At 31.5% G+C, this 15,882-nt stretch overlaps 1 protein-coding gene across 6 annotated transcripts in view; it reads right to left on the reverse strand.

The window, feature by feature from the left end:
- Nucleotides 1-44: 44 nt before the first annotated feature.
- Nucleotides 45-15,882, reverse strand: part of LOC106064968 (spindle and centriole-associated protein 1-like) — a 17,759-nt gene continuing 1,921 nt past the window's right edge. For 5 of the 6 annotated variants that reach the window (XM_056029530.1, XM_013223653.2, XM_056029531.1 and 2 more), the window contains exons 2-19: nt 15,530-15,610; nt 14,938-14,985; nt 14,232-14,298; nt 13,115-13,197; nt 12,684-12,755; nt 11,891-11,946; nt 10,823-10,941; nt 10,384-10,689; nt 9,196-9,380; nt 8,922-9,071; nt 7,301-7,393; nt 6,954-7,046; nt 6,621-6,825; nt 5,959-6,126; nt 5,428-5,741; nt 4,433-4,609; nt 3,129-3,215; nt 45-3,024 (exon numbers count right to left, since the gene is read on the reverse strand). In XM_056029530.1, the coding sequence (XP_055885505.1) occupies nt 2,959-3,024; nt 3,129-3,215; nt 4,433-4,609; nt 5,428-5,741; nt 5,959-6,126; nt 6,621-6,825; nt 6,954-7,046; nt 7,301-7,393; nt 8,922-9,071; nt 9,196-9,380; nt 10,384-10,689; nt 10,823-10,941; nt 11,891-11,946; nt 12,684-12,755; nt 13,115-13,197; nt 14,232-14,298; nt 14,938-14,985; nt 15,530-15,601 (2,361 nt within the window). In that variant the 5' untranslated portion in view covers nt 15,602-15,610 and the 3' untranslated portion in view covers nt 45-2,958. The remainder of the gene's footprint in view (nt 3,025-3,128; nt 3,216-4,432; nt 4,610-5,427; nt 5,742-5,958; nt 6,127-6,620; nt 6,826-6,953; nt 7,047-7,300; nt 7,394-8,921; nt 9,072-9,195; nt 9,381-10,383; nt 10,690-10,822; nt 10,942-11,890; nt 11,947-12,683; nt 12,756-13,114; nt 13,198-14,231; nt 14,299-14,937; nt 14,986-15,529; nt 15,611-15,882) is intronic. The other variant, XM_056029532.1, reaches the window with a different exon arrangement.

Genomic DNA, 15,882 nt, shown 5'->3' on the forward strand with positions numbered 1-15,882 from the left:
TCTTTGAGAATAATCATACAAAATGACAAAGGCACTTTGTGTTAATCAAATTATTAGGTGGCCCTGTGGATAAGTTCTACTGATGCACCATGTGATACTTAAATATAGTGAATCTAAATTGAACAGTTATTGGCTATACATACCATTAACAGACTTTTTAGATGAGAATCATGTCAACTTAAGGGCCACACTCTTTGAGATGGAATGTTGCCCACGCACTTCCTGATGGGTCCTAAGAAACGACAATATCAAAACACGGTATCGGGTCAGCAGCATTGCAAGGTCTGCCAGTGTAACACAGAGTGCTACCAGCTGTATAAGGCTCACTAGCTATTGATTCTTTTGAGAGGGTTGACTCCCAAAGCCATTCTCGTGCTTAGGATTAGCTGCAAGGTAGCAAAGGTTTGGATTCAGAATTTTTTTCTCCTATGTGGGTAGCCAAAGAAGGTTAATGTCCCTCCTGCCTGAAGCTTTCTAGTTAATAAGGCACCAGATACTGTCTTTGCCCCTTATCCTGTCAATGTTAACAGTTCAGTATTTAAGCCAAAGGCCAAGAGCAGAGGCTATTTGAATCCCAAGCCATTGGAAGCATTTTATAGGTAGTGGAGTGCTTATATCCATTACCACGTCCGGCAATAACAACCTTACCTTATTAATTTAACAATGATCTGTAACAAATGTAGAAAGGTATTTGAAACAAAAAAGAAAATGGAAACATTGTTTTTATTCAAGTTTAGTACATTCATAGAATAATGAAAAAGAATCTTACATTTTTTTTGAAAATATAGTTTAAAAACTTTAATGAACAAATAAATTTAATTATTAAAAAAAGGCAATGACTGGATTCTATATAATAAAAGCAATAAATACAAAAATGTTACAGCACAACTTAAAATAAAGAACATATATAGAATAATGGTTATATAAAGGAGAAGCTCATCTTTAAAGGAAACTCAAATGGTTTTTCAGATTAGTTATTGACATATATTGAAATTCTGCGTAAAAAGTTGTAATAGAAAACATTTTACTATTTTTTAATTTAAATGTTTAGAAACATTTATATTTAAAAAATTAGTAAATTATTGACATCTTAAAATAGGGGGTTCTTTGAGATTTTGTTTTTAGTTACATATATGTCACTTCCCTCAACAATACTGAAAGCGAATCTAGATCTAACCAATCATATCGCTTCATTCTTACAGTGACTGTTAGGCTTAGTGATGGCCTAGTCCATAGCTATGGTACAGTAATATATATATATATCTAAAAGCATTAGGATAACCTACTTAAGAAAAAAAAGTAACATTTTCATCTACACCCGTTCCTATCGCAAAAAGTAAATAGATCGTATGTCTGAATGATTCTAACAAGCTGGTCAGTGCAAGGCAAGTCTAGGCTATGTGTAGTCAGTCATCCGGGTTGTGACAAGTCAACCAAGTGCTTATTGAGTGTTGAGTGGTGTTAAGGCTTCCGCGCGGTGTTGATTCTTTGAAATATAACTAGTGTAGATCTACGTCTGACTGGAAGTAATGCTGAACTCAAAATACTTCAGTAACACCGGCCAAAGGCCGAAATAATCAAATATGTAGTAGACGCTGATGTTGTTCTACAAATATATTTAATCATCACGAAGGGAATCGTCCGATGTCAGCTATGTCCGTAAATCCATATCTATTCTACTGCTCTACACGAAGCGTCTTCTTTGTAGCGTCACTTAGAGCGTTCTTGTTTTTTAAAGATCTGTCACGTCACTTGTCGCTAAGTAAAACTTTCCCCTTATTCCCGAAACAAATAACTAAATCCTAATCATGTCATAACAGTGGTCAGGTGAGAAAATACACACCGCCATGGTTAGTCAAGCATGTAATATCTAATCTTAACACCTATTTTTTCTTTGTTTACAAGGTCTAGATATAATGGCATAGATTTAGATCTATTTCTTTTATGAGATAAGTCAATAGATTGAATTAATAGGTCTGTGTGATGTCACATAGAAACCCAGTGAAAATGTGACCGTTTTGGAAAAATTACATTAAAAAAAACGTCAATTACTAAGATATCATTGAAAATAAAATAAAAAGAATACTATATTCATTTTATGTAAAACAAAACATATAAAAAATTGTCAAAACCATCAAAGTTTCTCTTTAAGATCTCACCTAGAATTTAACAATAAGGCAAAGAATAACACACACACAAAAAACATTATTTTAGTATTTTGTTTTTATATCTGATTTATATTACAACATGTAATGTAACTCATAATAGTAATAAAAAAAAAGGTGATCCTGTATCTCTGCATGATTGAATATGAAATGCTTTAATTGTGAGAAACAATAAGAAATGGAAATTAAATATGAATTTTATGCATTCTTGTCACTTCATGTTTTTCAAAGTCAGGAGAGAAAGAGGACAAAAGAAATTTTTTCCTTGACATTTTAAACATAATTCATTTAATCATGCTCAAAAACATTATCTACTTTGTTTTAACTAATCTCACTAGATTCTAAATATGTTAGGTATATCATATTAAGAAAGGCTTACAAAACTGTTACACTAGGTAAGGTAAATTCCATTTTGGCTCTCAAACTCATTAGTTTGGATCAGAACACATCTATACACATCTTAAGAATATTTGAAATTGTTCAATATGCCCTTGGTAATAAAAATATGATTCTTACAAGAATGAAATGGTCCCACGGATCAATGTTAGTTTCACTTATATTATTAACACTAGTCTCTCTGTTTTGAACATTAATAACCAACATTGGATATATAAAATATAGTTTCACTTGATTAAATTGAGGCTAGATTGGCCTAACAACAATATCTTCTGTAGTTTTTGAAAAGAAATAGACCAATTGTCCAGAAGAACCTCAAAGCCTGATGTTTCAAAATAACATTAAAAAATTCCTTTTTTTTAGTCACATCCATAAATAATTTGATCACACAAGTCTACTAAGCAGACTCATCAAATTGTGGTTGAGGCAGAGAAACTTTGACTTGTCTTGTTTGCTGTATTGGCTAGAAAAATAAAAAATATTTGCCCAGAACATATTTTGACATACTATTCTTCTATTTATATAATGAATGAAACATTCAGATTGCTGTTCAGTTAACTCTATTACCTTGTCAGAGTGCATTTTAAGTCTTTCTGGCTCTTCAGGTTGCTGAGGTATTGGAGAGATAGGAGGGGAAACTGAACTGGAAATTTTCTGTGAAAATGATGAACTATGTTTAGGCTACATCAATATCTTTATCTTGTACTTCATAACCATTTCTTCATTTCTTCTTCTCTGTTCACTTTAAAGTATCTACTCAAATTTACTGAAAGTTTAATAATCTATTTTTTAATCACAAGATAGAATATTTACAAAACATGTAGATATCAAATAAAAATATCTTGTAGGTTTCCATGGGAACAGTGATTTTTTTTTTTTAAACTATAACTAAAACAAAAAAAATTTTTTTTCCCTTTTTATATATAGGGTTTCCCTTCATTTCATATCTGGAGTATTTTTATATACATATTGAATTCACTTTCACATTTGAGACATTAGTAACGGTTTCAAGTATAGACATTTGCAACTTAAATGGGTTTCATAATAACTATATCAAGCTCCAGATAACAGAAATAAAAAAGACCAAAGAGTGGTTATGTTGATGTTGTCAGGCAGAATTTCAACAAGCTTACAAAGTGGAAAAGATCCTTGTCTCTCTATGCATGAGTATAGAAATATTCTATTAAGTGAATTGGCACATTCATCACCAAAGCTGCTAATGAACAGAATCCCAAGAGATACCATTGGTACCTAACAAATGCACATTACTTAGCAAATGTCAGATGGGAAGTAAAATGAGATCATGCAAGTAAACCAAAAGACTTAATAGTTGAGGAGAAAGTATGAGTTAACCTTGGAGACTCATGTCAGAGAAGGAATTGTTATGATAAGACATTCATCCCCCAATAATGTTTAAACAGCCAACTTTTAGAAACACTGAAGCAGATAAGTTGTACATCTAAAGAACTTGTGGTGGCAGTGGGTGAGTTGTTAAGGTCCCAAGTAGATATCAATCCCACATTTCTTTCAATCTTATGTTCATGTAGTTTCATTGTTAATTATTATTTGTGATCATGCTTGTTATGCAATAAAAAGAGCTTTTAGAGTCGATCCTTTATAAAACATGAAGATGTTGCATAATAACAGCTGTTTTTTTTTTGTAGCCACTTACAATTATACAAACTTGAAGGTAATCTTTATTATTAATAGTATTAATATTATGGGTTCAGTCACTACATGGATGTCAATGTGATAAGTGTTTTAAGTCAAAATGATAGCATTTAACATCAACAAATACACAGTTCACTACTAAAAATGTTTTAAGTCAAAATGATAGCATTTAACATATCAACAAATACACAGTTCATTACCTGCTCATGTAAATGTGGATCAAATTTTTCTTGTATATGCTTCTGTTGTAGTTTCTGATGATGCAGTAGATCTATCAGACGTCTTTTAGCCTCTTCTTGTTGTCTATTGAGTTCAGCTATTTGTGCTTGCATAAGATTCTGTAAGTCAGGGTTATTCAAAGCCTCTTCCATTACAAGCTAAAAGGATAAAAATATAAAAGTAATGTCAAACTTCAGAATTTCCAAATTACTGATAAAACAGTGAACATAATGCATTCTTTATTATCCTCATAAATACCCATTAATAAGATTTGTCTCTTTGCCATGATTTTAGACTTAGATCATACTGCGCTGTTTGACTCACTGGGTGACAAACTGTCTCCATAGAGATCTGTCACTGGCAAGGTTTGGCACCAAGTTACACAAGTATGTCCCTGTTTCCACTTTTCTCATATTGACCTCCATGTCGTTGTAACTCTTGGTATGCATGATTCATTCTGTCAGAGAACATGTTCCCCAAACCTCATGTGACACTCAGTCACAACTTCATTAAGTTCCAGTGAAGCATAGGATTCCTTTGTTTGTGACCTAATCTCCTTAAATCCGTCTTAGTCACTTTTGCTTAGCCAGATTTAGCCTTATCTCAATTTTGACAGTTGACTTCAATGTCTAGCATTCACAAGTCACTGTTGGGATGACCCAATGATTTTATAATCTTCAATGATTTAATTTTTTTTTTAAATTTTGGCCTGTTAGTTTATTAATAAAAATAGAGACACTAACTCACTAACTTCTTTCTAGCTTAAGCAAAATGAAGATGTTTATCCCTTGGAGCTGTTACTAAATAACTTAAAGTCAGAAATGTGAGTTTATTGCAAAAGTTTGTTTGTTAAATAAAAAATAAAGATGCTAACTCTTTCTAGCTTAATGATAAAAAAATGAAATTAGTTACTTCTTAAATTAAAGAAAGACAAGCCCATTCAAAGAATGAATTGAATAAGTGGGAAAATTGTAACCTCTTGCAATTGTTGCATCTGCTGTTCAGTTTCATCTTCTAATCTCACCAAGTCAGCCAAGTCACTTATGGGTAAAGTTTTAGAAATGGTGTCATTCTGAGAGTCTCCTTTGACCTGTCCAGCTACTGGTGGAATGTGATTCCTGGCAATTACCAAAGGAACACTCACATTAGATTGAACTAATGGGATTGGCCGTGGCACATTGATAGTACTTGTGATTGGAGGAACCTGAGTCAGATGAGGAGGATCACGAGATGGGTCATAAGAATCACCAGTAGATGAATGATAAACTTCTACCAGAGATGACTGTCTCTCTTAAAAAAAAATGAAGTCACATTAAGTTGATAACATACATTTTTTTAAATACTTTTTTATCAAATAAAGAGGTACTAATTATTATTATTACATTTTATAATATAAATTATTTTCTAGATAAATATTAGAATAAAAAATATACTACCATAACATTTATGACCTATCAATATAATTATGCCTGAAAATTTAAGCTATTTTAAAAGATATATTTCCTACTTGAAGAAACTGTAGTTCCAGGAAGTTGACTTCCTTCAAGATCAAAGGGAATTCTTGTCTTTCTAACTGGTGGTGACAAAAGAATAGCTGTTGCTGGCAATGTTGGTCTCTGAAATGACTCACTATGAATAGGTTGAGAAACAGAATTATTTGTTTCAAAGATGGCATCTGCAAATAAAATTTTAAAAGTATATGTTAAAAATAATTGGCCTACTTATAATCAAGTATTCTATGTAATTTTTTTTATCTCAATTATGTTGCTCAGTAATAAAAAAAACTATAAATACATAACAAAGACAATACATAATGAAATTTAACAAGAGCTTCCAATACATTTAGAAATTAATTTGTAATCGAAAAAAACCCCACAAAATTGTCTAAAAATATTGGATGAGTAGTGTAGAAATATAAAAAAATATTAGCTTAGTTTATGTAGATCGTAACAATCAACATACAAGAAAGAACTTTGAAAATTCAATAGTACTTTCCTTACTAAGAGAATTAATATGTAAGAGCAGATGCTTATTTAATAAATTTAAATAACTAATAATTAAAAATCTTTGAATAATTTTAATCTATTGAGTCTATAAAGTAACTTGTAGGTTATAAGTTAATATGTAGTTTTTAATTGATGTAAATAAAGTCAATAGTAAGAAAAGAACCTTTGCGTAAAGGTGTGGATGTCCTGGAGTCATCTGACTTTCTGCTGTTGTTATTGTTGCTGTTAGCATACAGAGTATCTTGTCTCTCTTCCTGTTGGGATAGTTGACAGTTTAATCTTTCTTCAGAGTTAAAAGCATTTCTTTCGCCTTGAACTGACCTGTATTCTTTTATACCCAAACTATTCTGAAGATTTCTCACCTGATTCTGATAGAGCAAAATAATAGAACTCTAATAATAAAGAAATAAGAGCTGAACTTCTGTATCACTATAAATAGGCTAGAATTAGGATTCTGTCATTAGATTTTGTTTCCTGAAAAAAAAAATTGTCTTACATTTAAATATAACAATTCATTTTGTGTTGCTTCTTTGTACCGCTGATAATCAGAGTAGAGCTTCCCATATTCCTCTTGTGTGACTATCATATCCTGAAATTTAGTGTAAAAATTAAAAATACAAACCATGCCAAAACTATTGCATTCCTACAATTATTTGGAAAAAAAAAAAGGGAATTAATCTAATATTTGAAAGCATATATATATATATATATTATTTTTTATCAAAGAGATCTAATATTTTACATTTCTTCTCTTTAAAGTTACAGATGTTCCTTCAAAAAAGAAGATAATTATATCCATATCAAGTAAAATGATCAATGAAAATATATAATAATTTTATTTACAGTAGCCAATGCATCAATAATTGTTTTTAGTTGATTAACATCTTGAGATAATTGTTCTCGTAATGTTGCTTCAGTCTGAATTCTCAGCTCAGTCTAAAAATAAAGAAAGATTAATAAATGTTGATTACTTTCTAAATAAATAATATTTATTTTTAGTCATGTCTAATACAAAATCCTTAATTAGCCTCTTGTTGATATATAAGCTCTGTAAACGTTTACAAACATATTCCATACATATGCATACATGAACAAAGTGTTAAAAAAAACACTATGAAATAAATGGGCTTTCAATTTACCTTATGTATTATACAATTACTAATATTTTCTAATAAATAATTCTGAATTTTGTCAGCATAGAAATGATGATGCACACAACTATCATAGTTTACACTCGACTGTGCATTTAGTCCTGTAAGCTGTCAGAAAAGTTTTCATTAATTTAATATGTATCATTCTCAAGTGAGCCGAAACAGAGTGGTGTAAAACATAAGAGTTGGTGTAAAACATAAGAGTTAAAAACTTCTATCAAAAAAGAGAAGGCTGAGAGAAACAGACACCTTTACAATCTGAAGAAAAGAATCATATAACAGTATAAAGGTAAATGTTCTGAGATATGATTGCTGCTATTAACAGTTCTGTAGTAAAGAAGTTCTGGAAGAGAGCGGTATGGTACTTAGAGAGTTGTTCTGTGTTAGGGGAAAACTTTACTTATGTAGCACAGTGTGGCACACATTCCTGAGACAATAGGTGTGAGGTGACTGGCAATGTGGTTGAGGCAAACTAGTGATTACACAAAGTGAAAATAAGCCTTCATAGAATAGTTTTTGAGCTGCAACTTTCTAAGCATTAACTTGTTTTATATCTACTAGTTTTATTTTAAAATTTCCACTTAGAATAGACTGGAGCCAGGAGAGTGCTTTACCAATTATGATAGTTTAAAAATCAGTTTAACAATGAATAGTCAAGGAGAGTTTGAGCCTTAAAAAAAGTCAATTACAAAAATCTGAGAATCTATGCATCCTCATTATCCTATTGGTCTTTAGGAAGGATTTTATCTAACAGCTCTTCACCCCATGCCCCTGTCTGAAGGTTCCACAAAGTCGGCGACCTATACAATGATAGTAAGTGAAATGAAGGTAGTGCACAGTCCTTTGCAATGGGTACTGCTTGCTACAAGCGGCTGAGGCTAAGTATGAGACATTTTTTCATATTTCTTTTTTTCAACTGCCAGAAAGCCACATAAGGGCCACCACTACTCTCTTATGATGGCCCCTTTGTTGAATGCCTTGTTGGACTGGAAACCTCTGCAAGGAGAGCTTAAGTTTTTAGATTTTCTTTATCAAATTTGGTTTGCAAGTAAAAACAAATGATGATAATTGTAGTTTACTGTTTATAGTTAAACGAAGCTTGGGAAGATTAAATATCTGTTTTCTAACTAACTTTTCCAAAGTTTTGAAATGAAAGGTAGATTGAATTCAGGCTAGCGACCCTTGGAAATTGATAATAATCAGAAAACAATAGGCATTTTAAATAAAAAAATAACAAAGGACATTTTAATAATAATTTTAAAGGTTTAGATTGTCAGCATACATAGAAAACTGAATAAGTTATAACTAGTTACCTCCTTAAGATATTTAGTTAAACGTGAAACTGCTGTGACTAATGCTATTGTATAACCAGAGAATGTCTCAGTTTTTTTCAACTCTTGCGATTCACGCCTTCCTGCCAGCTGCTCATACGAAGCAATGTCTTTTTCTAAATCATTTAAAGCCTATAGGAATATTAGAATAAGAGATAATAATTATTCATGCTTCAAGTCAATTATCAACTAAAGAATGATATCTTAAGCTAAACTGTAACTGGTTAGGTAAACATTCTAAGTAGAAATAGTTTACTTTTCTCATATCATTCATGTTAGTGGTTGTGTTCCCAGGTTCAAAAGCTGTAGTACTTGTACATTGTTTGGTCTTTTTTACTTTCTGTGTATCATTCATGGCTGAAGGAGGGCTTCTTTCACTAGGGAGAGGGGGCGTTTGACCGTTTCTTGGTGGAGTTTGAAAAACATCTCTCTCTTTATTAGCTAGTTAAAAAAAATATTTATGATTTTAAAAATTAGTTAACATTTGTGGACAATTGATTTGTTTAGGACAAAATAAATAGCTAGGTTTGTTTCAGAGTTGGATCAGAGTTCTTTACTTTTTTTTCTGCTGGGAAATAGACTCCAATATTGAACCTCTTAAGTTAAGGCGCAACAGAGCAGCATTAGAAGTTATTGAGAGATACAGAAGGTTGGAGGACGACCATCCAAATAAACTACTAACACAGAGAAATAAGAAAAACAAACAAAAAAAGCAAAGAACTCTGATCCAACTCACTGACGAACTAGCCCTAAAACACCATCTACCCAATAACAGAGAAAAAATTACCAGATTCTCAAACATAACTCCTGGACTTAACTACAAACAACCAACCATTATCATGGACAAAGAACAGCTAAGTCATTTTCACTATCAAAACTGCAGTGGTTAAATTTCCCAAAGCGATTTAAAAAAAAATGTTGACCCAATATATTTTTATAAAGCAATGTACACAACTATACTTTCTTCTCTTTTTAAGCACTATTTAAACTCTTTTTGGTGTGTTCTCCTTAACACACACCTTCCAATTGTAGATGTTTTATAAAAACAATCATTTTTTAAATGTCAAAACTGGGACAGATTCCATGTGTGAACAGAGGATGGTATTGGAAATAATTATAGATCCTAAGTCATTATAGTAATAAGGTGTTGATGGCTGGCACCTATGGACAGAGTGTAAGTTTATGGTAGCAGCTGAACTGTTCCCATGCCACTTTCAAGTAGTAGTGGACAACTATTGAATAATTTTGGGAAAAAAAGTATGCCTGTGGAGAGTATCCGATTTAGTGAGACCTAGAATTAAAAATTCCAACTCTACATCAGGATTCAAACTCAAGCCCATTGGTTAGCTAGTCAAGTGGTTTATGAAATTCAGACATACATATTTGTGTAATTCAGCTTTAAATATTATACTCCTACACTAAATAAAAAAATAATCTGTGTCACCTGTTATGCCAGCGGCTCTATGAAGATCTTTAGCATTTAGACCTCTTTGTTCCTGAGCCAAGAGAGCAGTGACAGCCTCATAAAGTTGACTTTGTGTCACACCCATCCTGTCATCTTTAGCTGGTAGAGCATTGGCTGGCTGTGTAGTGTTTCTGTTGGACTGGTTTCTGTTGAACTGTGGACCTACTACAGCAGGATCCATCAGTGCAGATTTATTTTCTTCCTGCAGTAAATATTCCTGGAATCTTTGAAGATTCAGTTTGGATTCATAAGAAATGGGTTTTGGTCTAGCTATTTCACTATCATCTGAAATGTTAATCAAGATATTTATTGATTTTTCATTTGTATATATGAAAAATAAATTATTTTTTTTTAATGTATAGCACTTGAAACACAATTTTTTAAAGTTGTTATAAACATCATCCAAAAATTAAAAAACCTGAATCTGATTCTGAACATGAGTACAAATCATTCAACGCTGACTGGTCCATAACAGAATCACTGAGCTTTTCTGAACGTGTATATATGTCTGGTATTGATGCCACTAGACTGCTAGAGCTGAAAAAAAAACACAAACTTATCTTAGCAAAAGTAGAGTAAAGCAAGGTTACCCTTTCAGACCATGCAGTCTATAGGGTAGATGATGTAAAGGTTACCTGTTTCTATGGCACATGGTTATTGGAGTGTCATGTGGCCCGCACAACAAACAAATGCCCATACTTTTCTCCAACTAATGTCAGGTACCCAATAGAGCTGGGTGGAATCAGAGGCACCCTAAAGATCATGAAATTAAAAATCCCAGTCTTCACCAGGATTCAAACTCGGGACCCTCCGGTTCGGAGGTTAAGCACCTTACCACTTAGTCACAGCGCCTCTATCCTTAACAAAAACATCATCAAAATAAATAGGCTTTTTTAATAGTGGATATAATTCTGAAATATATTTATCCATAGATCTTCTTATTAAGCTAAAAGTGAGTACTGTGATTATAAATAGACTAGCTTTTACTTTTCATATCAATCAACTGGATACATCCAACAAGGGAATTATGATTATTCTTGCCTTTAGTGGGGTAAGTTTAATAATTTTTCCTTAAGGATAATAAAGATTATTATTATTATTAACATTAATCTATGAATTAAAATTAGTACTATACCTTAAAAAAAATGACTTAAAAATATATATTACAACATTCTGATCTATTCAAAACTTTAAATTTCAAAAGGGACAATTATTTTTTTAAAAAAGGTTGTTTTATTAATCATGGCCAAATTTGTTTTCTTATTTCATTAAGTAGATTGTCAGTGTGTGAGGTGCCTACATTGTTATACAATGGTGTTAATATATATATATATATATATACACACACATATATATATATATATATATATATATATATATATATATATAAAATATATATATATATTTATTTATTTATTCTTTTTTTTTCATTGACATTTTATATTATTTATTATTATACGATGGTGTTCTTTATTTGAGAATTTACCTGTTAGAATCTTGATTAGATGGTGCTGTAGTTACATTTGGAAAGCCCATAAATCTCTGATAAAAAAAAAAGAGCTCAATTACAATATGAGTCAAATATATGTGAATAAATCCTATTCCTCTCATTAGCTTGCAAATTCGTCACAGGAAGAAACAAAAAGAATGAAGCAGCAAAAACCTGGACACAGATCTCAAAAAAGCTCTAACCATTATCCTAGAAATTTGACAGTTTCTAGTTTCTGTATATCTTTGGGGAAATATTTGGTCTGGAGGTCTATAAAATCTTTACCTTGAACACACATGCAAGCATGTATTCCCACATGTATTCATCAAAGAGTTAAATAAATAAATACATAGACATTGTGTGCACTCTCTTCTAAATCTGTATCTATAGGCCTATAAACAAACTAGAATTTTCTATACCATAAATCTAGAGCCAGTATTCTAGCTTGGCTACTGTCTTTTACTGTTGCCATGTATGGATCTGTATCACCAAACTAGAATTTTAAATACTCTGAGTAGATTTATATATGGACTTAAATAGGATTTTTTCTGGGGGGTGTGGGGGGAATTGGGAGAAGTAAAATTCTCCTTTTTTTTCTTTTTTTTTTAAATCTAGCATTCATTAGTTATTAAGAGTAAAGTAATTGCTTTTACAAAAAGTCATCAGCTTTATAAAGGAGGAATTGTCTTTCTAAAAAAAAAAAAAAAAACTTATGTTACTTGTTATGTTATTATCATGGCAAATCAACTAAAGAATAAATGAATAAAAATACATTAGTGGCAAATCCAACCTTTGGGTCATCACCAAACAAATCTTTAACAACTGCCATCATCGAGTCAGATTTAGCAAGTACATTTTGTAACTGTAAATTAAAATGAAAAATCATATAGATTTATAATATTTATGCTTACTTTATTTATCAGTGGAAAGATTAAATAACATATGATATTATTCAACAACAACAAAATTTGTGTTCTGTTTGCAAAAAACAAAGCAGGCACTGTTTTGTAGCCAATTTTGTTTGATATATGAGAGCTTAGAACTTTCTTTTCTGAAGCCCAAAACTAATCATCTATTTACAAATGTGGCAAAATTCAAAGGTTTAAAGAATGTCTTGAAGTAGTTTGTGCATTGAAAACTTTACATATTGGTTTTTGCTGTATTTTCAGAGTGGGAATTTTGTATTGACATTGGGTTTAAGAAATGACTCTGTGAACTAACCTGCTGTTGGTCATAAAGAACTTCTTTGATGATAGCAAGCTGTTGAGCTTCCACACCAGTTAATTGAGATTTTGATTTTCTTTCTAAAAAAATTCAGTAATGTTTTAGTGCAAACATTTGGTGCATTACCACTTTTAAAGATGATGAGCATAACTATTGTCACTTACAGAATAGACTCTCTCAAGTGATGTATTACTATCTAGCAGGCAATGATTAATGCATGTTCAGCTAGAATGTCAATATCTCACTCCTTGAGGGAGCTCTTAAGAGTGTCTTTGTAACACCTGTGTTGACCCCCTGAGAGCACTTTCCTGCACACAACTCCCCATAAAGAAGTTTTGGGAGGCAATTTTCTGGCATAGAGACTTCATGTCTTGCCCATCAAAGTTGGGATCTTTTTCCAGTGGTGTGGACACTGTTCATATGTGACAACTGTAGGATTTCAACATCTAATATGGGGTCAAACTAGTTGATGTAGGTAGAAGGAGCAGGGCCAATCCTAACAATTGCGGGGCCCTATGCGAAACGGATTGCGGGGGGCCCAGTCTGGGTAGGGATAAGCATAATGTCAAAATTAAGATTTTGTATTAAAAAATACATTAGTCTTTGCAATAAATTTTTATTAAAAGAAAGCTGACAATGTTGGGTTTTTTTAATCGCGTGTAGGATTGGATCCACAAAACTGACAATTTTGTCTATTTTTCAAGAGGTTTTTATGAGTTTTCATGAGATTTTAATAATTTCAGGAGATTTCCAGGATTTTTTCATATATTTTACAAGATATAATGGTTTTTAAAATTTAATAATTTACACCTGGAATTAGCGCGGGCCTATGAAAGTATGCGGCCCACTTTGACCACATAGGTTGCAGTGTGCTAAGTCCAGCCCTGAGAAGGAGTTTAGCTCTTTGATGTGGCAGGAATATAAGGTCCAGAACTCTAATACATATAAGAGTGATAGGAAGATTACAGCACTGTAGACTTTCAGTTTTATAGATATGCTGAGTCCTCTACATTGCAAATTTTTGCTCTTAAAGTCTGTCAAATGCAGGATATTTTTTAATTATTATTAACTAAAAAGAAGACTAAGAATGAAAGTCATTTATTATTGAACTTACCTTGCTGCAATTTCTCTAGTTTGACACTCAAGTGATTTTTAGATTTATGCGCTTCCTTTCGTAAAAGCTTCAGAAAAAGATAAGATTTCAATGACAATATTAAATTTGAAAGTTTAAGACTAAGCTATCAGAACCTAAGAAAAAAATGTATAATTACTGATATGGATTAAAATAATTAGAATGATTGTTAACTGTGATTTATGAATAAATTAGCACAAAATATGCTATGGCAAAAAACTTAGTTTTAATTAGTCACAGGCTGAAGGGACATATAATTATTGAGCGATTTTCATTTCTTCCTTAACAACAATGAGAGATAAATATTTTGCTTTTCTAGAGTCTTCATATTTAAAACTAAATGAATTTCTAATCAGTTTACTTTTTTCTGTTCATACTGCGTAAAGACATAATTATCTTCTCTTTTAGGATCATCTATAATTTATATTACATTTATAAATCAGTCTATTTTATAAGTAGACCAGGAATAACTATTCAAAAATGGAGCTTATTATTATACTTAATGAACTCAACCTCTACTATAAATTAAATATGAAAATTCCTGAATATATGTGACATATATATTTACCCCAACTCTGCACAATTTTAATGTACATTACACAAAATATATATAACTTCATCTTTGAAAAGTGTTAATGTTGTTATTTATAAATGAGAAGTCACTTCTACAATCAATTTAAAGACTCACCACTTCTTCTGGTGTTGCTCTGAGTACTGTGAGATCATTAACTGTATCCTGAAAAAAACAACAGCACAATAGCTCCAAATAGCTATAATTGTACACAGAAATATGTACACATATTTAAACATTTGACATGGGGTATATTAGCTTGCAAACTAACATACTCTAATTCCAAGTTTTTTTCCAACAGAAAAGAATATTAAAAAAGGAGTCATAAAATTTGTTGGAAGTGATGCCTCCCCAACCCCATCCTTTTTTTTTTTTACTCTTATAAGTGAAAGTCCATTCATTTTAATAATTGTACCAAAACAATTGAGCTTGTTCAACGCTAACCCTAACCCTCATTATATTAAAGAATTTTTTGAGGTTGTGATATCTGTATAGGGAGGTGTAACAACATATGGATAGGTTAATAGCATCAACAAGTGACATACATAATTTTAAATAATTATTTTCACAGAAACTGTAGAGTTTCTTCACAAAAGTTCCACTAACTCAAGGCAGGAAAAGTGGCAATAACCCAAAGTGCTCTCTTTCCCTGGTTCTGGCAATGACACACATACTACTTTATAAAGGGCTTTAGATGCAATATACTTACATCCCAAGCAGGACGCTTTTTAGTTTTAGTTATTTTTTTAGTAGGATTATAGCCTACTTTGTGAAAAGACATATTTGTAATCTGTTAAGAAAAAAAAAAGAAGACAATTATGATTTGAAAAATGTATAGTTAGGATGGCAACTATGTTAACAAAATAATTGAAAATTAATTGTCACTCAAAAGACGTTAGCACATTACATTTAAATAAATATACAATATATGGTTCATTCTTCAATAAAGCAGCCTGCATGCATTAAAATTCTCGCTCCCCAACACATTTTTTCAGGTCCTCAAATTTTAAAATTCTTTGTTGTCTCTTTCATCATTAAATGGAATGGCCTGAAGCCCCTAAA

This window comes from Biomphalaria glabrata, chromosome 5, assembly GCF_947242115.1.
Source record: "Biomphalaria glabrata chromosome 5, xgBioGlab47.1, whole genome shotgun sequence".
NCBI classification, from domain to species: domain Eukaryota; kingdom Metazoa; phylum Mollusca; class Gastropoda; family Planorbidae; genus Biomphalaria; species Biomphalaria glabrata.